This window comes from Chiloscyllium plagiosum, chromosome 3, assembly GCF_004010195.1.
Source record: "Chiloscyllium plagiosum isolate BGI_BamShark_2017 chromosome 3, ASM401019v2, whole genome shotgun sequence".
NCBI lineage: Eukaryota > Metazoa > Chordata > Chondrichthyes > Orectolobiformes > Hemiscylliidae > Chiloscyllium > Chiloscyllium plagiosum.
In genome coordinates, this window is record NC_057712.1 from 39,217,725 (window position 1) to 39,241,619 (window position 23,895).

At 40.4% G+C, this 23,895-nt stretch overlaps 1 protein-coding gene across 3 annotated transcripts in view; it reads right to left on the reverse strand.

Moving 5' to 3' along the window:
• The window catches only part of elp3 (elongator acetyltransferase complex subunit 3), an 80,742-nt gene that overhangs the window by 42,962 nt on the left and 13,885 nt on the right, over positions 1-23,895 (reverse strand). For all 3 annotated transcript variants that reach the window (XM_043680465.1, XM_043680446.1, XM_043680455.1), the window contains exons 5-10: positions 19,080-19,143; positions 18,580-18,648; positions 17,011-17,165; positions 11,083-11,244; positions 9,517-9,643; positions 4,137-4,330 (exon numbers count right to left, since the gene is read on the reverse strand). In XM_043680465.1, coding sequence (XP_043536400.1) covers positions 4,137-4,330; positions 9,517-9,643; positions 11,083-11,244; positions 17,011-17,165; positions 18,580-18,648; positions 19,080-19,143 — 771 coding nt within the window. The remainder of the gene's footprint in view (positions 1-4,136; positions 4,331-9,516; positions 9,644-11,082; positions 11,245-17,010; positions 17,166-18,579; positions 18,649-19,079; positions 19,144-23,895) is intronic.

The window sequence follows — 23,895 nt, forward strand, 5'->3', positions numbered from 1 at the left end:
GGAAATCAAGGTCCACTAGGTCCCTGTTGTCCACTTTGCTTTAAATGTCTTCATAGAATTCCAAAAAATCTGTCAAGTATGACCTGGCCTTCACGAACCTATGCTGCGACTGTCCAACAGAACAATTTCTATCGAGATGCCCTGCTATTTCTTCCTTAATAATAGACTCAAGCATCTTCCCCACTACAGAGGTTAATCTAACAGGTCTATAACTCCCCATCTCTTTTTAAACTGTGGCGTCATATTAGACATTTTCTAATCTGCTGGGAGTGCCCCAGAGTCCAGCGAATTTTCGAAAATTACTGCCAGTGCACCTGCCATTTCTCCTGCCATCTCTTTTAGTACCCTGGAATACATTCCATCAGGACCAGGAGACTTGTCTATCTTTAGCTCCATTAGCTTGTCCAATACTAGCTCTTCCGTAATAATGATTGTTTCCAGGTCCTCACCTACCTTAGTCTCTTTGTCAATTACTGGCATGCTATTAGTGTCCTCCACTGTGAAGACCGTTACAAAACACCTGTTCAATGCCTCAGCCATTTCATCATATCCCATAGTAAATGCCCCTTCTCATCCTCTAATGGACTAATGTTTACTTTAACCAGTCTTTTTCATTTTATGTATTTATAGAAACTTTTGCTATCTGTCTTTATATTCTGTACTAGTTTTTTTCTCATGTTCTATTTTACTTTATTTCTCTTTTTGTGACTTTCTGTTGACCTTTAAAGTTTTCCCAATCATCTAGTTTCACGCTGTTTTTGGCCACTTCGTATGCCTTCTCTTTCAATTTGATAGCCTCCCTTATTTCCGTCCACACCCATGGCAGGTCGCCCCTTTTCTTACAGTCCTTCCTTTTCACTGGACTATACTTTTGCTGAGCATTTTGAAAAATTGTTTTCAAAGTCCTCCACTGCTCGTCAACCATCCCACCATAAAATCTTTGTTTCCAGTCCACTTTAGCCAGGTCCTCCCTGATTCTATTGTAGCCCCCTCCTTGTTCAAGCACAGCATCCTGGTATTGGATTATCTTCACACTCTCCATCTGAATTCTAAATTCAACCATACAGTGATCACTCCTTCAAAGAGGATCCCTAACGATGAGGTCATTAATTATACCTGTCTCATTACACAGGACCAGATCTAGGATAGTTTGACCCCTCGTCAGTTCTATTACATACTGTTCAAGAAAAGTATCAAAGATAACTCAACGAACTCTTCCTCAAGGCTACCCTGACCGAGCTGGTTCGACCAATCTACATGTAGATTAAACTCCTTCATTATAACAGCCATACCATTTTTACAGGCATTACGTTTTTTTAATGCCCACACCTATGTAATGTTATTATTTGGTGGCCTATAGACTATGCCTATCAGTGACTTTTTCTTCTTAGAATTTCTAATTTCCACCCAAATGGATTCAGCCTCATTCTCCATAGAACCGATATCATCTCTAATGTCGTCCTGATGTCATCCTTGAATATCAGCGCGACATCATCTCCCTTACTTTCCTGTCTGTCTTTCTGAATAGTTTGGTAACCCTGAATATTTAACTCACAGTTGTTGACCATCCTGCAACCATGTGTCCGTAATGGCTACCAAATCATATTCATTCGCGATAACTTGTGCCGTTAACTCATCAACCTCGTTACAAATGTTACAAGCATTCAGGTAAAGTGCCTTTATGTTACTTTTTTTACCCTCACGATTTCCAACATCTCTAATAATATCTCCTGAGTTATCCTTCCTTTTTGCTTCTTTCATCATCTGCCTTGAACTTAAACCCTCCAGCACACGCTAACCTGCTGCTTACCTTTTTATTTATCATCATACTTCCTGTCGTTTTGCCTTCCCCTTCCCCCAACTCACAAGTTTAAAGTCCTAGTGACCACCCTAATTATCCTTTTCGCTAGAACACTGTTCCAGATTGGTTTAGGTGGAGACCGTCCGATTGGTACAGACCAGTTAGTCAGGTGGCGCATGCTAATGGCGAAGATGCTAGTCCATTATCAAGGATTTTATAGCCGTGCACTGAGAGAACAGTGGCAGAATCAGATACAGTCAGCATGAATTTCCAAAAGGGAAATCATGCTTGGCAAATTTACCGGAATTCTTTGAGGATATGCATTAGAGTTGATCAGAGGGAGCCAACAGATGTGGTTTATTTGAACTTCCAGAATATTCTCTACAAAGTCCTAAAAAATAGATTAACATGTAAAAATTAAAGTACATGGGATCGGGCAGTGTATTGAGATGGGACAGAAAATTGGTTAACAAGCAGGAAACAAAAAGTTGGAATAAATGGGTCTTTTTCTGAATAGTAGGCAGTAACTAGCGGGATGCTGCTGGGATTGGTACTAGAGCCCCAGCAATTCACCATACTTATTATGATTTAGATGAGGGAACTAAACGCAATAACCAATGACACAAAGCTGGGTAGAAGGATGAACTGTGAGGAGGATGCAGAGATGCTGCAGTGTGTTTTAGACAAGTTGAGTTAATGGGCAAAAGCGTGGCAGATGCAGTATAGCATGGATAAGTGTGAGATTATCTACAAAAATAGGAATGCAGATTATTATATGAATGGCTGTAATTTGAGAGAGGGGAATATTTAATTGAGACCTGGATGCCCTCGTGCACCAGTTGCCAAAGCAAGCACACAGGTGTAGCAGGCAGGTAAGAAGGCAAACGGAATACTTGCGTTTATAGTGAGAAGATTTGAGTACAGGAAGAAAAATGTTTTGCTGCATTTTTGGACATTGGTGATATTGTGCACAGTTTTGGTCTCCTTATCTGAGGAAATATATTCTTGCAAGAGAGGGAGTGTAGCGAAGGTTTACCAAATTGATTCCTAAGATGGCAGGACTGACAAATGAGCAAAGATGGAGTTGATGAGGATTTTATTCACTGGAGTTTAGATGAAAGAAAGAAGATATCATAGAAACCTATAACATTCTAACTGGGCCAGACTTGTTAGGTGCAGGAAGGATGTATTGATGGTGATTAAGTTCATGGGGTCATAGTTTAAGGATAAGAGGTAAACCTTTTAGGACTGAGATGAGGTCTTTTCTTCAGAATGGTGAGCCTGTGGAATTCACTACCACAAAAAGTGGTTTAGGCCAAATATTATACATTTTCAAGAAGAAGGTAGATATTGATCTTGTGGCTAAAGGGATCAAGGGGAGGTTAGGATTAGGATATTGAGCTCTATGATCAGCCATGATCACAATGAATGACAGAGCAGAGAGGTCAATTGGCCTATTCCTGCTGCTGTTTTCTGTTTCTTATAAACTTGACTTGTAGCCCCTCAAGTTTCAAATAATAAAGGGTGATCAAATCAAGATTGTTAAAGAAAAATGAAGGCATTTAATAACATCAATATATGGGGTAGTAATGGCACAGATTGGCTGTGATCCAAGGGAACAGTGTAATAGACAATGGACTGAATGACCTCCGCTTGCACATGAAAACATGAAATTGATGCAAGTAGTAACTAACTGGTCCATCAAGCTTGCATGCCCTTTCCTGTTCCCATCCACAACAGGTCAGCTAACATTTCTTGAGCAAGTGAAATATTTAACAGCTTTTCCTTTTCAGATGCTGACTGACCCGTCATATTCTTCCACCAACTTCTCTGTATTTCAGATTTGCTTTGCTTCCTATCACTGAGCCAATTTTGGATCCAGCCTCCCACTTTCCCTCAGGAAGGCTCTTACTGTTGTGACCAGTATGCTATGTGAGACTCTGTCAAAAGCCTTGTTAAAATCCAACCTACATCAAACACATCAACATTATCATTACCATCCCAATACGAGGTTCTGCTGGCAGAAAGGTTCTGTACTGGGACTACTTCCAGGTCAAAGAAGTAACCTTGGTTGGCAAAAGGCAACCTCTTGGGGACACATGCAAGGGAAGAATGAGTAATCTTTTGTAACATACCACATGCTGTTGTGAGTGAAGTTTGAGAGAAGTGCAAACACATTTTGCAATACACAGAATAACTAGATGAATTCTACATACAATATTCGCAGTGTGATTTTTTTTACTGAGTATTCTATCATAAGGAAAGCAAATTTGGCTACAATCAGGCAAAAAGGAGTGTTCTTTAGAACCTGATGGAAGATGTCACTATTAAGTACCTCTGAACACGGTACACCCGTGTCCATGAAGGAACGAGTGCAAGGATCCGAGCCACCAAATCCACAAGTGTGCTGGGTGAATAACTCTTGTATCTGCCAGTTTTCCAGAGCTCATAAAGTCCAGTGCCACGGATCACCAGTGTAGGATACAGCTTCATACCATCAGGGCGGAATGCTGGGTTCTCAAAGAACTCCTGCAACACATCAAACAGCATAATTCACTGGAAAATGCACCATCATGATACTATTATGAACCTTTTATTAAATCCCAATATAACTGGCTCATGTAAGTGAACACTACCCAGGTGAGTGAGTAGGTCTGTGATTTTAACCACACCCAATCCTACAACACTCCCTCCTCAAATCTCATTCCTCAGAATCTGACCTCAAGAATCTTTCACTATGGTGACATCATTAGCAGCCTAGTCTTCAACCACCTAAGCTGGAGACCCTTAAATTATTTCATCAACTTCTCCTCCTTAAAACACTTCTCTGTCTCTATCATTTTTCTCATCTGCTTAGAATTTTATTTTTTAGTTTGGTGAAGTAGCTAGAGACTTTTCTGTACATTTATGAAGTTGTTGCATAGAATGAAACAGATTGCAGTTAGGGAGAACAGTATAACTGTAATACCCAATGAGCAGCAATCTAAAATATAACTTTCACTGGGTTACAAGATTGCCTGTATGCATTAAGAATACTTCCTTTTTTTGGATTAATCTAAATCCTTTGGGGGGACAGTTGAGTCTGTGGGAGGATGTCAATAAAACAGATAAATTTATCAGTCCCAGTTAGAGTGGAATTTTCCCTAACTCTACAGAAAATCACAGCAGAACTCCAAATTGCTGGTGCTGGTGTAAAAATCTTGGGGGATTTATTCCATGATGTAACCATGACCAATCACATATTAGCTATTGTTCAGGCAGATTAACCGGTTAATTATAATCCATGAAACCTAGATATTTTACAGAGATTATTTTGATAAATTTTGAACTACCTGCCATTATAATGGAGCAGGATTGTCCTAATGGAATACACGCATAACAGCTCTTTGTGCATGATGTCTGTGCCAGGTTTATCTGTGTATTTGGCATTATCATTGCTTTTTAATACCAAAACAATCAAGTATAGATCTAGTTGATGGTGTTGTGTTTATCAGTTATCAATGAGATGCCTCAAGAGTTAGATTTATTGAAATTAAAATTTGTTAATAGAGGTCAGCAGTTGATTTAATCTCTGTACTACAATCATCTCAATGACAACCAATTAATCGGCTTATTGCTTATTAAAACTGAACTGATCAAACAACACCACGCTAAACAGGCTCATTTAGAGTCATAGAGCTGTACAGCATGGAAATGGACCCTTTGGTCCAACTTGATTATGCCAACCAGATATCCTAAATTTATGTAGTCCCGTTTGCCAGCATTTGGCCCATATCCCTAAACTGTTCCTATTCATGTACCCACCCAGGTGCCTTTTGGATATTGTAATAAGAGGGACAGAAAGATCCATTTCAGCTTACTAAACCCATGCCAGTATCTGTTGTTTTATGGAAGTTGTTGTCTCTCCCCTTCCTTTGTTCTCTCCCTATAAGATTAATCCTGAGTGTTCTATTTCAAATTTGGTAACATTACAAATTTTGGAGCAAAATTCAAATCAATTGAATCTAATTCAATTGAGAAACACTACTTCGAATGAAAAGACCCAGAACCCTGAGCTTACGTATTGGCTGTGCATGGTCGCAACCTAAAAAATGACCTCATCAGTATCATGCTGAAAGGAAGAACAGGGTGAGTGTATTATTGCAATAATAAAAGATTTTTAAAAACTCATATCCACTCTCACATTTTAACATCAAACAATGAAACACAGCTACTGCCACTCTCCAAAATGAAGCATGATAACATACGCCCACTGCCTCATCCCAAGATCAAACAATAAAACACACTCCCATTTTTATCACGTCTTGAGCATGGGTATGTTCCATAAGGTTGAGTATCAACTGTATTTGTCATTGAGAATCAGAGACCTGAATATTTAGAAGATATACTTTGAGGAAAAAAACCCAGCAAGAACAAGGAAAAGAATAATACTAATCAATATTGCTGAATATCGCTGGTTAAGATCCTCAAGGCCATGTTTAGGTATGGTAAATAATTTCAATTTCCTCGATAAATCAGGTTGTCAGCATTGGGAAGGATCTAGCTTTCATTGTTTTATTTTTGTCCTTTTAGTCAATGGGATTCTATTAAATATTACCGAATACATTATCCTAAAAATAGAAAGTACGGGAAAAATCCAACAGATCTGACAGCATCTGTGGAAGCTGAAATGGTTTCATCTTGAGTCTACATATTCCAAAACTGAGATAATCATAAAAGATGTAGAAACATTTGAAAATAACAGAAAAGATCACTGATCGATTGGGCTTGTCCCATTCAGCCATGTTGTAACTAAGATATCACGAGTGCTACTGTTCCCACACAGCAGCAGCCATATAATATTTTGGGAGAAGCGGAGTGTTGCCAATTTAGCAGGGGCTCAAACAACAACACCAATGCACAGTGCTATGACTTAATCGTGCAAAACTCAGTCTTGCATCTACAACCACACTGTCTGTCACAAGCCAAGACCTGTGTGTTTTTAAATTTGACTGGAATGCTTGGCTTTAAGCTTTAACCTCTAGCCATGGTTCAATGTTTACTGCAGGTATTGGGGGAGTCTCTTTTATCTCCCTACCTCTCCTGAAGGGCAGAAAATGCAGACTAAAGACAAAAAGATTGATTTGCAGGTTAAATAATAATTTATAATTATATAGCACCTTCAGTGTAGTAACATGTCTCAATGTGTTTCACAGTAATCAGACACAATCTGACATCAAACCACACGGAGTTCTAATGGTTCAGGTTGGTTTTCAGCCTTCACTGATTTCACAGGAAGGGACTCCATCTCAAGTTTGTTTTTATTATAATCTTGTCTTCCATTTCCTTATCCTCTATTGCCTGTCAGCTCGCTATGTTTTCCCATCTTGCTTGTGCCTCTCTGTTTTTCTGTTATTCTTATCTTTCTCAGCATTATTTTTCCTCTCACTCTCTATTTGTTTCCTATTCTGTCACTGTTTCATTTATTCAGTGACTGTCTGTCTCTTTACACACAGGATGTCCTATTTTCTTAGGGGTTATGCTGTTTTACATTCTCCCCCTTAAATGTTTAAGCAAACCAAGTGATATGACTGATAAAGGAATGAAACTTTTAAATCTCATTTTTCATCTCTGGCATCACTTTCCAGAAAAAATCTTGAACAGAGTAAAAACTTTCTTCCACTCTGTCACAGCCATGGTTTGAACCACATCTTCAGTAAAGTCCTTCTGCCAGGACCCTGTATGGTGCTTTTAACTTTTCAATGTTCAGAGATTGTTAGGTTTGTGGCAGATTCAACATTATTTGCCTTTCTTACCAAAGGATTAATTGTGGCGAGAACAATAGATTGATTCCTTTGTTGAGGTGAATGCTCTATAAGGAGAGACTGGATTGATTAGGTCTGTGTTCCCTTGAGTTTACAAGATTGATGTGATCAAATTGAAATGCATAAAATTGTTAAGACAATTCATAATAAATGCTGGAGTGGAAATAGAGCTTACAGACTCAAAACGAGGAATTAGACATGTTAGAATTAAACGAGGAGAAATCTTTTCACTTGAGCGTTGTCAATCTTTGAAATTCTCTACTTGAGGACACTGTGAAGACTCAGGTCTGAGAATCTGAAAGACCAAAATTAATGGGTTGTTGGACAGAAAGAGAATCAAATGATAAAGAGATATTGTAGGAAAGTGGAGTTCAACTAGAAAATCAGCAATCCTTTTACTCAACAGCAGAACTGTCTTTAAAGGTTGAAAAAGGTACTTTTGTACCAATTTTTTATGATTTCTTCTAAAGCTCAGTGAAATCCCAACTACTTGGAAATTGACGGAGACAAGCTCATTCACTTCAGACAGCTACAACTGTCAAAAAGGTTTCCAAGATTTTTGGCTCAATCAACTCAAACTCAGCTACAGAGGGAAGAGTGCTCCTCCTTAACTACTGCTGTTGTCTCTCATTTGGAATGATTCATTTTGTTTTAAAATATAATATCTGATACTCCTCATTTCACAGTACAAAGATAGCCTGACATATTTTAAGTGGCCTTCCTCCACTTGAATAGAGTTCTTAACATTTCCTCAGTTCTGATGGTGCTACTTATATCCATTTTGTTATCAGAATCTGACCAAGTAGTTAGGCTAAATTCAGACTGGAACTCCAGCATCTTACAAAGCAGTTTCACTTGATAGTTAACTTGCCAGTACAACAGAATCTGGAGTCATAGCCTCCTTAAAACAGAACCAAAGCAAAATGAACTTCCTAACAAAGACAATCACATTGGTCAGAATGATCCATCCCTGACACCCTGTTTACAATGCTGTGAAGCCAAAATCATTTTGCATAAGCATAAACATTTAATGCAAATGCACTTTCAGAGAATCTGGATTTACAAAAAGCAGTCTTCCTATTATAAAATCAATAGAACCAAGCTTACAAGAATGATCTCGGGGGGGGGTGGGGGGTGAGGTGAGGTATTTACTGAGGACCATAAATTACTGCATGAATATTACGATAGTACAAAGTGACTCAACTTACTTGGAGAATAACACTTTCACTGAAAACCACTGCTGGAAAAAAATTGGAGGAACATATGCAATCAAACTTAACAAAATGGTCCTAAATTCCTTACAGAATAAACCATTCATGATTTCTTACACTGTAGTTTTTTGAAGATAACCGCATAACATATTAGCACCATGAATGCTTAAGTGTTAAGCATGCTAAAAGCTGCTAATAAAGCTGTTGAGTTGTTACAAAATCATAACTGATTTGCTGCTTAGGGAAAGAAGCTTTGCCTTTACTTGATTCCAGTCCCCACTGACGTGGTTGACTCTCAATTTCATTCTGGAGTGCCCAAGCATGCCTGTCAATAACACCCGCACCCAGGGAATTGTTCCTTTTGCCCCAGTTCCAGATAATTTTGATCTGGAATGTACCACTTGAAAGGGTGGTGGAATCATTTTTAACTTTCAAAAGGCATTTGGTTCCATGGCTGGAAAAGAAATTAATAGACGATACCGAATTACAAAGAAAACTGGATTGCTCTTTAAAGAGCTAACAAAAACATGATTATCTGCTCCTGCACTTTGCAAAGATTTTCAATGACACAGACTCATGTATACCGTTGTGTTGAACAGGCTATCAAACATCTTTCTACATTTAAAACGAAGACACTGTTGGATAGTGAAGGTTATACCAATTGCTTGGTCAAAGAAGAACCCAACTGATGGACACTCACAATGAACTGTTCGATGTCTCTCTCCAGGCCAACATTAGGAAGGTCAGGCATCATGTGTGCCACAACTTTAAAGCCAGCATCCTTTGCCAGCTGGAATGACTCACACACAGCCCTGACTGTGTGACCCCTGAAGAAAGAAGAGAAGCAGAGGTTAATCTTATTCAGATCCCCTAAAAATCTTTGTCTCCAACAAGGACAGCACCAGCTCCTTCAGTCAAAGCTTGCAGTTAGAATTTCTCATTCTCGGTTCAGGTAAGTTGTTTTGCCCCGTCTCAAGGTTTCACATTCTTCCTGATGTGTGGAGACCAAAATCTGGTACAATATTCTAGCCTAATTAGACCTACCCTGTTTTTATGCTCAATATCAATATATAGCTCAAGATCCCACCTTTTGCTAACCACTCTCTCAATCTGTCTTATCACAATCAAAAGTCTTTCCAGTTTTATAACATTATCTGACTTTACTCGATCTCAATATGTCCTGCTACTGAAACGCTCACTTATACTTTCATCATCTCTGACTATTCTAATGCTCACCTGATCTGGTTAGGAAATTGGCAGAGCGGAAGATGCTAGACAGTGTGGATAACAGCAGGTAGTCTAATTGGCAGGATATAACCAGTGGCTTCACACAAGGGTCTCTGCTGCCTCAACTATTCTTTGAATTCACTAATGGTTTGGCTAACAGGACAGAAAGCCACATATCTAGTTGCCAATATCTCAAAGACAGATAGCAGTGTAGGTGTCAGCATAAAATTGCAATAAAGATAGATTGAATGAGTGAATGTGCAATAGTGTGACAAATGAATTCCAATAAGAAAATGTTAAGTACCTAAAAAGGACAGATCAAGGTAATTTCAAAATGGAGAAAAGCTAGAAGAACCGGAGGTCTTCGGCATCCATGTACACAGACCATCAAACTATCATGAGCAGACAGAGAACAAAAATCTAAATATAATGGAATGCTAGTCTTAATATCTAGAGAACTAGAATAGAAGGAGCCAGAAGTTATCCTTCATTTACACAAGGTCCTGACTCAACACCAACCGGAATACTGTGAACAGTCTGGGCACCATAGACTCAGAATGGGGCTGAAGTGAGGAAACAATTCTTCAGTTAAATTGTTGTAAATCTTAAGAATTTTTTACCTCAGGGACTGTGATTGCTCTAAGTATATTCAAGTCAGAGATCAATGGATTCCTCTGCTTTAAGTAATTGAGAATATATGGGGATTGAGTGGGAAGGCAGTGTTGGGTTAGACGATCAGTCATGATCTTATGAATGGTGGAAAGGATCTCAAGGGTTGCATAAAGCTCTCTAGCTCTTATTTCTTATGTTCTTAATTGTTCATTTTAAATCAGAGATTGATTTTTTTAAAATTAGAAGCTATTATGAAAAATTGAGTAAAGGAAGATGTAGAGTTTGACCACAGCTTAATATAAACCAACTGAATGGCAGAACAAACTTGAGAAGGTAAATGATCTATTCCTGTTCATACGATGCAAAGCAGCTGTGGCAGTTTTGACAATTACAAAGTCAACAGTTTGGATTCTGAAAAATTCCCCACCTGTTAGTATCTCTGGCTACATCCTCATAGACACTCTGTACCCCAATCTCCAGGCGTGTACAGCCATATTGCAGCATGTCACTGAGATGGCGCTTCAGGCAGTAGTCTGGTCTGGTCTCAATGGTGATGCCAACACACTTGGTATTGCTGCGCTCAGAGTACCTGAAATCAGTTTAAAACTATTGATCTGGTCAGCAGTAATGCCAAAACAATAAGTGTCTCTCACATAGTGCTGGATCACTGGTATATTCAGCTTACATCAATCATACACTCAGTTTCAAATACTGGTCACAGTCATCACCATTGCCAGAAACATGAAAGGCAGATTATGGAGGGAGGAAACAAACCTAATCTTTCCTGTGGAAGGCCATCCTTCACCCAAATAGTTATAAGGACCATCATGAGATTACTTTGCTCAATCCCTGCTTTTAACTGGCTCAAACTGATTATAATTTAACTCAGTACTAGTCACTGATTATCAATAATAGAAAGTACCTTGCCGTTATACATTAGCTTTCACAAGACATAGTAAAACATTCCGAGATGTTTCATGATAATGGGATCAATCTAAAATTAACAACCAATCAAAATATCGAGAAAAACACTAAGAACTGTATCAAAACACTGGGACAAAGAGGTGGACAATAAGGAAAGTCTTAGATGAAGAGAGTTGGAAAGGGTTAGGAGGGGAAATCTGAACTTAAAGCAATGTGGTGCTGGAAAAGCACAACAGGTCAGGCAGCACCCGAGGAGCAGGAAACTCGACGTTTCGGGCAAAGGGCCTTTATCAGGAATGATTCCTGATGAAAGGCTTTTGACCGAAACATCAATTTTCCTGCTCCTCAGGTGCTGCCTGACCTGCTGTGCTTTTCCAGCACCACGCTCTCGGATTAAAACTGGGGATGTATGCAAGACCACAGTCAAAGGTTTCGAGGAGCAGTGACATTGTATTTCGGGGAGTACAGGGAGGTTGATGGGTGAATGCACTTGATTCATGCAGCAGGACTCCTTTGTTTTAATGCAACACTAGACATGCCACACTAGACATGCCACAGGGAGGGATCTGATTAGGGATGGTCAGCACCATTGATTAATATTGCCCAGCCGTTGAAGTCTCAGAACAAACATAAGCGCTGGAACATGAAATGTGATAGAGAATAGTTAACAGAACACAGCATTACCCTGCAGCTAACTTTTCATATTCACCATATACAGCATTGCTGGCTATTTGAATCTGTTGGTCTATAGGAATGACTGATCAACTTTCACATCTTTGTCCAGCTGACTATTATCTTTTTTGATTTGCCCGCAATAATCACATACATGGTTTCAGATTGATGGTTCATTAAAAAAGCTATTATTTAGAATCTAAACATCAAAACATTAAATATCTCACTGAATAAAAAAATCATAAAAATCTGTATTAATAAATGGTACACTATGCCAATCAATATTTAATCACCAGTTTCTCAATTTGAGCAGGTGTTGAAACAGAAGCTTGTTAAAATCTGACTGAAGAAAAATTACTTCTTCAATGAAAATGACAAAGAACACACTGTCGTCTTAAAAGTTGTATCAATAATTATCTCAGTCACTGGCTGTAAAACCAAGGCAGTGTCCCACTTTCCAGTCAATGCTTCTGAATGACTTCATGGAAATTAGAATCTGCAATGTTTCTGGACAATAGTGTCAGCTTTTGCCAGTTTTCCTCTGCTGCTTTGCAATCAATCAGCCCTGTCTGGAACACCCTGCCTAGTCAAGATGACAGACTTCCCAATCTACAGTCTAACACATGGACAACCCTTCATAGAGGACAATACAGGACTCCATGTCTAGATTGCTCTCTAGACACTCCTCTCCTCAAGGGGTCAGTAATTAATCTGACCTCTTCACAAGTCAGTGTCTTGACTCCTAGCTGGACAGTTTTGTCCTTCAAGGGTCATGTTTCTCAACTGTACTATCAATATGCTGCTCAATGATCAGTGGCATGATTATCTTGCCCTCCAAAGGATCTGTGGTTGGACTGATCTCGGAATTTCTCTCTTCCAGGTTCTGAGTCATTTCTACTCTCTGGTTACTACACTTCTTTCATAATCTGTACCTGGGACTTGACACTCTATCACGGCTCTGTTTCTAGTTTTTCCTTTGAACAGTCTCACTGTCGTTTCCTATTTGCCACGTCATAGTTTAAAATCTACAATCTAAGGAATTTCTATGAATAGCAAGTTGACAGGATCCAAATGTAGACAACCTGTGTGTAGCTCAATGATGCTGTTTAGGATTAAACCTGCCCCTGTGCTCCCCCACTACCCACAAGACTTCATAATTTCCTTGTTCAAGAAATTTCTGCCATTCTGATCCAGCAAGCAAAATCAATGCCCACTTTCAAAAATTGCCTCAAAACTTTGAGAGCGCCTAGCAGTTTGGTGTCTACTGTATTGTATTTGCCTAAACTATACTGTTCCTTGAAGTGTTGCAAGAGAAAAGAACTACTTGCTTTCCTGCACATGGGCAATGCTATATAAATACAAATTCCCATGGCTCCATCTCCAGTGTTGCAGCATCCTGTTTAAAGTTACAGCAAGGAGAGTTGATAGGATTCAGTGTCAATAAGTATATGAAGATACTAAGTAGGAAGAGAAGACAACTTTTTGGCTCTTTAAAACCACTCAAAATGGCTGATTGTATTTTGAATTCCACATTCTTATCTAACCCTGAAAATCTTTGATGGGTATAGCCGAACAAAAATCTACCAACCTCTTTCCTAAAAGTATTCAATGATCCTGCTTCTACCACATTTTAAGGCAGAGGGTTCCAAAAGTCACAACACTCAGAAAATAAATTATCCTCATCTTTGTCCCAAAAGGGTGATTGCTACTTTTTAAACTGTCCCATAGTTCTTGAACGATTCATAAGCAAAAACAGTTTTCCAAGACCATTCAGGATCTTACACATTTCAAATAAGTAACCCTTCACTCTTCGAAGGCTCTAGTGGAAATAAGCTAGCCAGTCCAACCTATCCACTTTAGTCAACTTTTTCATTCCAGATATCATTCAGTTAATTGCCTCCAACACATTTACATTTGCAGAACATATTCCTGTAACAGCACAGCTTTAAACCTGGGTCATGAGCAACAAGTCACTGGTTCAGTTAAATGCTCTAATTAGACTATCTCCATTCCAAACACTTCTCTCATAGTGTCAAATTTATAGGAAGTTTCTTGTGTGTGAAATAGAGTAGGAATTTGATTCAGTCCAGAATCATTCACTTCAAACCATCATAGTGAGCAAGAGGACATGTTTCAGCTCATTGGTTAAACTGAGCTGCAAATTATCATCGGTATATTCACCGAGGTGTATGAGAGAACATTTGGAAAACAAAGGTTCTCTACCAGCCTAATCTTGCCACACAACAGTCGAGGGAATGCACAATGAACCCTGCGAAGCATTGAGGATTAGCGGGGCCTTAGTGTGCATGTATACTGGTCCCTCAGGACAGATAGATAAAGTGGTTAAAAGGGTATATGGTATACTTGATTTCATTAATCAGGGCATAGAGTTAAAGAGCAGAGAGATTATGCTGGAACGGTTAAAAAAGTTGGTTAGGCCATGGCTGGAGTACTGCATGGAGCTCTGGAATCCATAATATAACAGGGATGAGATAGCATTGGAGATTTACCAGGATGTTGCCTGGGTTGGACAGCTTCAGTTATGAAGAGACACAGGGCAGATATGCTCTTTTCTGGAGAGCAAAGGAGAAGAGAAGGGACATCGTTGAGATATATAAAATTATGAGGGGATTACAAGAAGGAACACAGAATGGTTCTGCGGCTGAACACTTTGACTCCCCCTCCCACTCTGCCAAGGACATGCAGGTCCTTGGCCTCCTCTATCGCCAGACCATGGCAACACGACGCCTGGAGGAAGAGCGCCTCATCTTCCGCCTAGGAACCCTCCAACCACAAGGGATGAATGCAGATTTGTCCAGCTTTCTCATTTCCCCTCCCCCCACCTTTTCTCAGTCCCAACCCTCAGACTCAGCACCGCCTTCTTGACCTGCAATCTTCTTCCCGACCTCTCCGCCCCCACCCACTCTCCGGCCTATCACCCTCACCTTAACCTCCTTCCACCTATCGCATTCCCAACGCCCCTCCCCCAAGTCCCTCCTCCCTACCTTTTATCTTAGCCTGCTTGGCACACCCTCCTCATTCCTGAAGAAGGGCTTATGCCCGAAACGTCGATTCTCCTGTTCCTTTGATGCTGCCTGACTTGCTGCGCTTTCCCAGCAACACATTTTTAAGCTCTGATCTCCAGCATCTGCAGTCCTCACTTTCTCCTAATTACTTAACCTCAGTCAGCTAATCCTGCCCAGAAGCTCAACATCCTCCAGGACAATGCACCCAGCTTGAGTGACATCCTATGCACTACCTATAGCATTCACTCCCTTCTACCACTGGTATACAGTGGCAGCAGAAACAAGTGCAGAGGATGCTAGATGAACTGCAGCTCTGGCAGCATCTGTGGAAAGAGAAACAGGGTTAATTTTTCGAATCTGATATAACTCTTCAAAACTGAATGATGTTGGAAAGGTAGGATTAGAGAGGAAAAGAGACAGACAGGAGAGAAGTCAATGAAAAGAAAGAAACCATGAAGGAGTGATGTGGCCTCTGTTCAAGTTTTTCAGAGCCCATACTCCTAGAAGGTTGGACAAGTTAGATAGACTAGCTTCCAGTTAAGTTTAGAAGAGTGAGGGGTGACTTGACTGAAGTATATAAGATCCTGGTGAATCACCTGATGAAGGAGCGTCGCTCCGAAAGCTAGTGTGCTTCCAATTAAACCTGTTGGACTATAACCTGGTGTTGTGTGATTTTTAACTTTGTACACCCCAGTCCAACACCGGCATCTCCGAATCAAGATCCTGAATGGTCTTGACAAGTTGGACATGGAAAAGATACTTCACCTTGAGGTTAAGTCCAGAATTACGGGGCACATTTTTTAAGATGAGGATTTGCATTTCAGGACAGAGTATGCCCGACAGCTAGCTAACATCAGTTCCTCGGTAATCATAGAATCCCTACAATGTGGAAACATGCCGTTCTGCCCAATAAGTCCACACTGACCCACCGAAGCATAACCCAGCCAAATCCATTCGCCCCGACCTTATTACTCCTCATTTGTCCCTGACTAATTCACCTAGCCTACACATCCCTGAACACTACGGACAATTTAGTCTGGCCAATTCACCTAAGCTGCACATCTTTGGACTGTGGGAATAAACTCTAGCACCCGGAGGAAACCACACAGACAGGGGGAGAATGTGCAAACTCCACACAGACAGTCGCCCGAGGCTAGAATCGAACCCAGGTCCCTTGCGCTGAGGCAACAGTGCTAACTATTGAGCCACTGTATTTGCGGCTAAATGTAGGATGTCACAACTGTGGATGTCACAACTAATGCCAGTACATGCAAGGACTCAAAGTTAGCTACCAGTCAGCTAGTTGACATCAGCAGCTAAGAGGATTTACAGTTCATGTTATGTGAGAAGCTGTGAGATTGTGTCATTGTGTCTGAACAGACAGTTAGCAGTTGAGAGGATTTGGGCCTCCCTCTGCTGGAAATGAATGGCTACTGCAGGAATAGCAAGTGATTTTCAGGAATTGAACACGTCATGATCGAAACATTGCGTGAGTAAACAGACTTGAAAAGTGTGTGCGTGCATGCACCTGTGTGCCTATGTAAGAGTGTGCGTGCCTGCATGTGTACATGTGAGGTTGGGAGTGAGGCAATTCTACAACCAGTATTTCAACTAATGAAATCAGCAGAGGAACAGATCCAAGCAACACACATCCATCACAGTCTCGAAGTCCAATAAAACAAGATGTTTTCTATTTCATCAATCCAATGAAAATCTTTAAACTCATTACTTACTTGACAGCCTCTGCCACATTATTGGAAGTGTGACCAGAGAGAGCGTCATGCAGGTTACGGATGAAGTAATCCCTGTATTCTTCTGGTAGTGCCATAAAAGTCCCACCCATCACAATGAACTCAACCTTGTCCACACTGTGTCCCAACTGTTTCAACTAAAATACGAGAGAAATGGAGGAAAAGTGGAGAGTAGAAATATCACATCGGCAAGCCTGAATGCAGTGACTTGTTTACATTACTGTTAATTACAGTACTAAAACTTTGCTTCACATTCACATTTCCTCTAAATATCATTTGGAACCTGCAACACTGCTCCATGACTCCTCATTGCGCCGACACAACATGCAAAATCTAGATGACATAATTACTGCTGAGAGACCTTGACCAATTAGTTATTAGGATGTTGATTCCCCGCATGGAGAATGAAAAGCTAAGGGTCTCTGGATATGGGGTCAGCTACACAGGACTGAAATGAAAGTTACTTCATTTGGAGGTTTATGATTATTTGTTATTCTTCGTACCAAAGGATTGTGGATACTCAATGTTGCATATGTTAGGCTGAAATCAATATATTTTTAACTCAATGGCATCAAGGTTTGCAAATAAGACCATGCAGTTGAGGTCAGAAATCAATATGATCTTATTAAATAGCAAAGCAAGCTCAAGAGTCTAAGCCCTATTCCTGCCCCTATTTCCATGGTTTTTGATCAAGTCCTCCCAGTTCCTTATCCCAAAATAGGTGCTGCTGTGGGTCACCAACACATATCTTGTCATTTCACCAAGAATCTTTTCCACTTTATACTTTAATCATTGTTTTACATTTCCCTGTTGAAAAGCAGCCAAGATCACTAGACAGACCCTTCCAGAGAGAGATGAGACCACCAGTTCAAGAGCTGGGACCAATTAAAGCTGCTTCACTGCTTGATTTTGATATCAAACATAATTAACACACTCCAACTATAACCACAGTCAAAGCTCTGCAAATTAACATCTCTCATATATGGAATGTCACATGAAACACAGGGTGATGGCGCCATAATTTCAAATACACAGGAACCTCGATAATCCAAACGAAATGAGCGAGCACCATTTCGTTTGGATACTCGATTATTCGGTTAATCGATTAAATGCCTTTCCTCTGGGGCTCGGAGATTTTTTAAGTCTGCTCCCTGTTCAGGAGATGATGCAGCAGCACACCGCACAAGCACCCCCCCCCACCCCACCCAATCCAACACTGCTCCCACCCGCCTCCCAATCCTGATCAACACTGCCCCCCCCCCGTCCAACACTCCCCTCCCGTCCAACAAGACTGCTGCTGCTGTCTTTTGGGGGGTGAGTCTCCAAATAGCACATACACGCACATAACTTTTTACTGCAAAATTTTGACAGCTTCCACCTTTGCCCAGTACAGGACAATGTTGGACAGGTTATCTGGGGAAGGGAGGTTTGGGATACAGTTCTGTGTATAACTCCAAGCAAAGTATGTGGTGGAGAAAGAGAGGGAGAGAGAGATGAACGGACTTTGATCCCTCTGACAGAGGCAAATGACAAACCTTGAACTGAACATACCTGCTCCACGCGGTGTCTTGTTTGTAAGTAGGGGTCATATCTTGCACGTATGGCTCTCATAGAGGTTGGCTATTTTGAAGGGAAACAAAAACAGTCCTTACAGAATATTAGATTTAGCAGACAATTCACCAGCTCGGCCCATGGTAATAATCATAAATCATTTTAGCTTTTCAGATTTTACATGCACATAAACATTATATATTTTGAAAGAGGGAGTGTAATAGCGGCAGTGGATATGGGGGGAGGAAGGTATGCATGTAAGCCTCCTCCCTGCCGCTGTCCCCAAGTGTGTATTGCACCATCTCCACGACCTGCTCCAACTCCTACTCCTCTCCACACGCCTTCCCTAATCCGTGCATACATGCCAAACTTACTGATACCAAGTAGTTTGAAAGACACCAGGCGATTGTTGGTAAATTGCCTGGAGATGATTGTTGGTAAACTCCCTGGATTGTTGGTAAATTGTTGGCCCGGAGGTGCTGGTAACACGTGTTTCTTACCTCATACCCTGTGTAAGATTGAGTTGAATATTCAAAGTCTGAATCTGGACCCCCAGGGCAGTATCTGGAATTCAAAACTAAGTTTTAGTTTTATACCCAAACCATTTTTGTCAGACAATGTGTGTGTTTAGATCTTCTTGCTCTGTATCAGCTAGCTATTTCTTCTCCTGACTTTCTGTACAATGGAAACTGATCAGTTCTATAAAATAATTGCTTTTCAATTTTTGACAAACAGTCTCAATTCCTCATTCCATGATGGTTTGGAATGAGTCATTCACATTTTGCTCCACCCCAGTCATGCAACTTATAGAATCTTAAAAATAGTACAGGACAGGAGGTTATTTGTCAATCAAGTCTACGCTAGGGCTCTCAGAGAACAATTAGAGTCATGGCTTCCCCTCTTTCCCCATTTCTTTGGGATTTTTTTTTCTTTAAGTATCTGTCCAATTTTCTTTAGAAACATGACAATTGAATGTGAACCTACTATCCTATTAAGCAGTAAATACAAAACCTAACCATTTACTGCACACACAGGGCAAACTCGATTATCCGAATGACATGGGCAGGAAGTATTTTGTTCGGGCAATTGAATGTTCAGATAAGACAATTTACCCAAGCATCGGGACCTTGAGATCTTGTTTGGATAATCCGAAATTTGGATAATTGAGGTTGCCCTCTAAATACTTTTCTTCATGTGACCTCTGGTTCTTTTGCCAGTCACTTTAAATTAGGACCTTCTGGCTATCAATCCTTCAGTCACCAGCAACAGTGTTTAGTTATACTCTTCATTAATTTTAACATGATTATTCAATTAATGTAACTGTAATCAGTCATCCCTGGAACATTCTGATGAATCAACTGTGCAGAAAGCATCAAAGTTAACAGATGGATGCTCCAAGCAATTGGGAAGATAAATTCTATGATGGTTTTTAGTCAAGGGGATATTCAAGGATTCAAAGGCATTATGCATTTTGGCAGGAAGAAAAGAGGAGAAAGAACTACAGAAAACTACAGAAGAGGTATTTGAGAGTCTTCACCTATGATTCACAAAAAGCTTGTATTCAAGTTCAGCAGATGGAATGCTGGCCTTTATTTCAAAGGGAATAGAGTATAAAATTAGGGAGATTTTGTTAAAACTCTATAAGACACTAGTCACACCACAGCTGGAACAGTGTACAGTTTTGGACTCCTTATCTAAGGAAAGATATGTTAGCATTGGAGACTGTCTAGAGAATGTTCATTAGTTGATACCAGGGCGTGGAGGGACTGTTTATGAGGCAGTGTTGAGTCAATTGTGCCTGCATTTGTTGGGATATAGAAGAATGAGAGATGACTTTAATGAAACATACAACATTCTTAGAGCACTTGACAGGATAGATGCAGAAAGACCAATTTGATTAGTGTAAGAGAATTTTTATGGGAGAATCAAGGACCAGCAGGTATAATCTTAGAACAAAGGGTCACACATTTAGGACAGAGACTAGGAAGAATTTCTTTTCTCAGAGGGCTGCGAATTTGTGGTGTGCTTTACCCCAGAGGGCTATTGAGGCTGGGGTATTTATTCAGTATAATCAAGGCTGAGATAGACAGATTTTTAATCAGTAAAGGAATCAGGGGTTATGGGGAGGAGGCAGGTAAGCAGAGTTAAGGTTTATCAGGTCAGTCACAATTTTATTGAATGGTGGAGCAGACTGGATGGCTAAAGGTCTACATCTGCTTCTATATCTTACAGGAACGACATGAGTTAGGACATCTTGGTAGAACTGTATAGAGCTTTTGTGATGCACCCAGATTACTGCATACAGGTTTTGGTATTCATGTTTAACAATGAATGTACTTGCCTTAGAAGGGGTAGAGCGAGGTTCACGAGAATGATTCTTAGAATGAGCACAGAACAGAATGAGTGTATAGTTTCTGGACTTCAGCTGAATGAGAAGTCATCAGATTGAATCATACAATTCTGAGGAAGGTTTGACAGTGTAGAGGGGCTGTGCAGGGAATGATTCCCCTGTCAAGTTATCAGTTAGGCAATGTAATACTAAGTTGGTCATTCAGTGCTGAGATGAGGAGAAATTTCTTCACATAAGGATTTACTGACATGGACATGATAGACCAAAGGACTACAACATTGACTGTGGAATTGTGGATCTTTGGAATTAATATATCAAGTAAGCTGTGGGATCCAGTGAGTGAATGCATTCAAAGATTTTTTTTTGGATTCCAACATCAAGTGAGGAATATGGAGCTAGGGCACAAAAATTAATTCAGGTCAAAGATCAGCTATGAACGTACAGAAAGGCGGAACCTGTCATTTGTCTGCCCATTTTACCATCCTGTCTATGTCCTCTTGAAATCTATTACTTTCCTCATTGAATTGTGCCATCTATACATTTTGAAATTATGCCTGCAAAACTAAGCCCAAGCGATTAGTGTATTTCAGAATTTCCAGTGGCCTGGAGGGTTTTTTATTTATTTATTTATATAATATATAAATGAAAAATAACTCCTATATATATATATAAAATAATTCTCTCCAGTCTGGCGATTAAAGTCCAATTTATTATGTTTTTAATTGCTGAGGCAATTTTGTATACATACTGGTGACAAGTAAATAGGTGTACTTTACTAAAATCATTTTGAACATCACATACTCAACAGCTGTGGTATCAGCTATCCTCCATGTTTGCTGTAAAATACATGAATCAAGTTAGTCAAGTATGGTTTGCTCCATGTTGCCTTTCCTTTGATTACTCCATTTTTAAAGGTAGCTATTTAAACAAAACAAAATCAATGCTTTGCCACTACTATTATTAAAATGACTGGCATCTAATTGCCGGGTTTACTCTTCTCCTCACATTCAAGCAAGGGCAATATTTCTAATCCTCCAATATATTCTGGCACTGCTCGTTATCTAAAGAGGGATAAAAGAAGGTCTGCACATGGAAAATTTCTACCCTGACTGCCTGTGACTTAACCTCAACGCTAACACTTCTAGAACAAGACTAACACTTGCAACAACCATCTTCATTTCCAATTTAACACTGAATTAAATGCCAACATAACTTAGACAATGGCAGGAGAGCAAGGTAGCTGGCCACTGAATGGACTACCTTGCAGAGATGGTTCTCATACAATGAAGACAGATGATTATGAAACAGTTAATGAGCAATCTTCAAAAGTAAGGAATGGAGGGGTTAGGGTTTGGTATTACCTGCAAGGATATGTATCCAGGCATCACACTCCTGTCTCTGAATGATCAGTTGCTGAGTAGAGACATTTGTGGCTGCAGGATAGGGGTCTCTTTGAAAGAATGGGTTTGGGAAAGTAATCGAGGAAAGGGTCATGGGCTATGGGCAGATGATATATTAACAAAGGAGATGGCAGTGCAGCAGGCTACACAGACGGCCTGGATTTGGCTGGCAAATAAATTTAAGTGATTCAGAAACACATGGTCTGGGAGTTGGTAATGTGAAGAGATGGTTCAATGTAGTTGAAGCAGTGTCCCCAGTGTGAAGTGAAACTTTATGAACTTGCTTATTTCAGCAACAAATAGCAGCGTGTAATCTTTCCGCTACTTCTATGGTCATTACCATCAATACGTTCGTTGTAATTTTTGCAAACAAACAAATTCCTGGAACCAAAGGACAGGCACTTCAGTGAAGATTGTAAATTTGCTCGCTGAGCTGGTCGATTTGTTCTCAGACGTTTCGTCACTATGCTAGGTAACATCATCAATAAACCTCCGATGAAGCACTGGTGTTCTGTCCCAATTGCTATTTATGTGTCTTGGGTCTGTTGTGGTGGGTGACATCACTTCCGGTTCTTTTTCTGAGAGATTGGTAAACGGGATCCAAATCAATGTTTGTTAATTGAGTTCTGGCCTCTAGGAATTCCTGGGCATGTCTTTGTTCAGCCTGCCCCAGGATGGATTAATTGTCCCAGTTAAACTGGTGTCCCTCTTTGTCTGTGTGTATGGATACTAGCAATACTTGGTCATGTCTTTTGGTGGTGAGTTAGTGCTCATGTATCCTGGTGGCTAGTTTCCTGCCTGGCTGTCCAATGCAATGTTTGTTGCAGTTCTTGTCGGGTATTTTGTATATGACGCTCGTTCTGCTGGTTGTTGGTATGGGGTCCTTTAAATTCATCAGGAGCTGTTTCAGTATGGTGGTAGGTTTGTGGGCTTCCATGATGCCTTGGGGCCGAATAGTCTGGTTGTCATCTCAGAGATATCTTTAAAGCATGGTAAGGTGGCTAGAATCTCTGGGCATGTTCAGTCGTCTTGTTTAGGTCTGCTGTTTAGGAATTGGCAGACTGCCAATGGAGTTGGTGCTGTCAGGTGTTTGTGTCCTCAGCTCATCGAGTGGTAAGGCCAGTTTTTCTTTGGCTAGGGCGACATTTATTGATGTGCACATGGCCATCATGTCGAAGTAAATAGAGTCACAGAGATGTATAGCATGGAAACAGACCCTTCGGTCCAACCTGTCCATGCCGACCAGATATCCCAACCCAATCTAGTCTCAACTGCCAGCACCCTGCCCATATCCCTCCAAACCCTTCCTATTCATATACCCATCCAGATGCCTCTTAAATGTTGCAATTGTACCAGACTGCACCACATCCTCTGGCAGCTCATTCCATGCACGTACCACCCTCTGCGTGAAAAGGTTACCCCTTAGGTCTCTTTTATATCTTTCCCCACTCACCCTAAACCTATGCCCTCTAGTTCTGGACTCCCCGACCCCAGGGAAAATACTTTGCCTATTTATCCTATCCATGTCCCTCATAATTTTGTAAACCTCTATAAGGTCACCCCTCA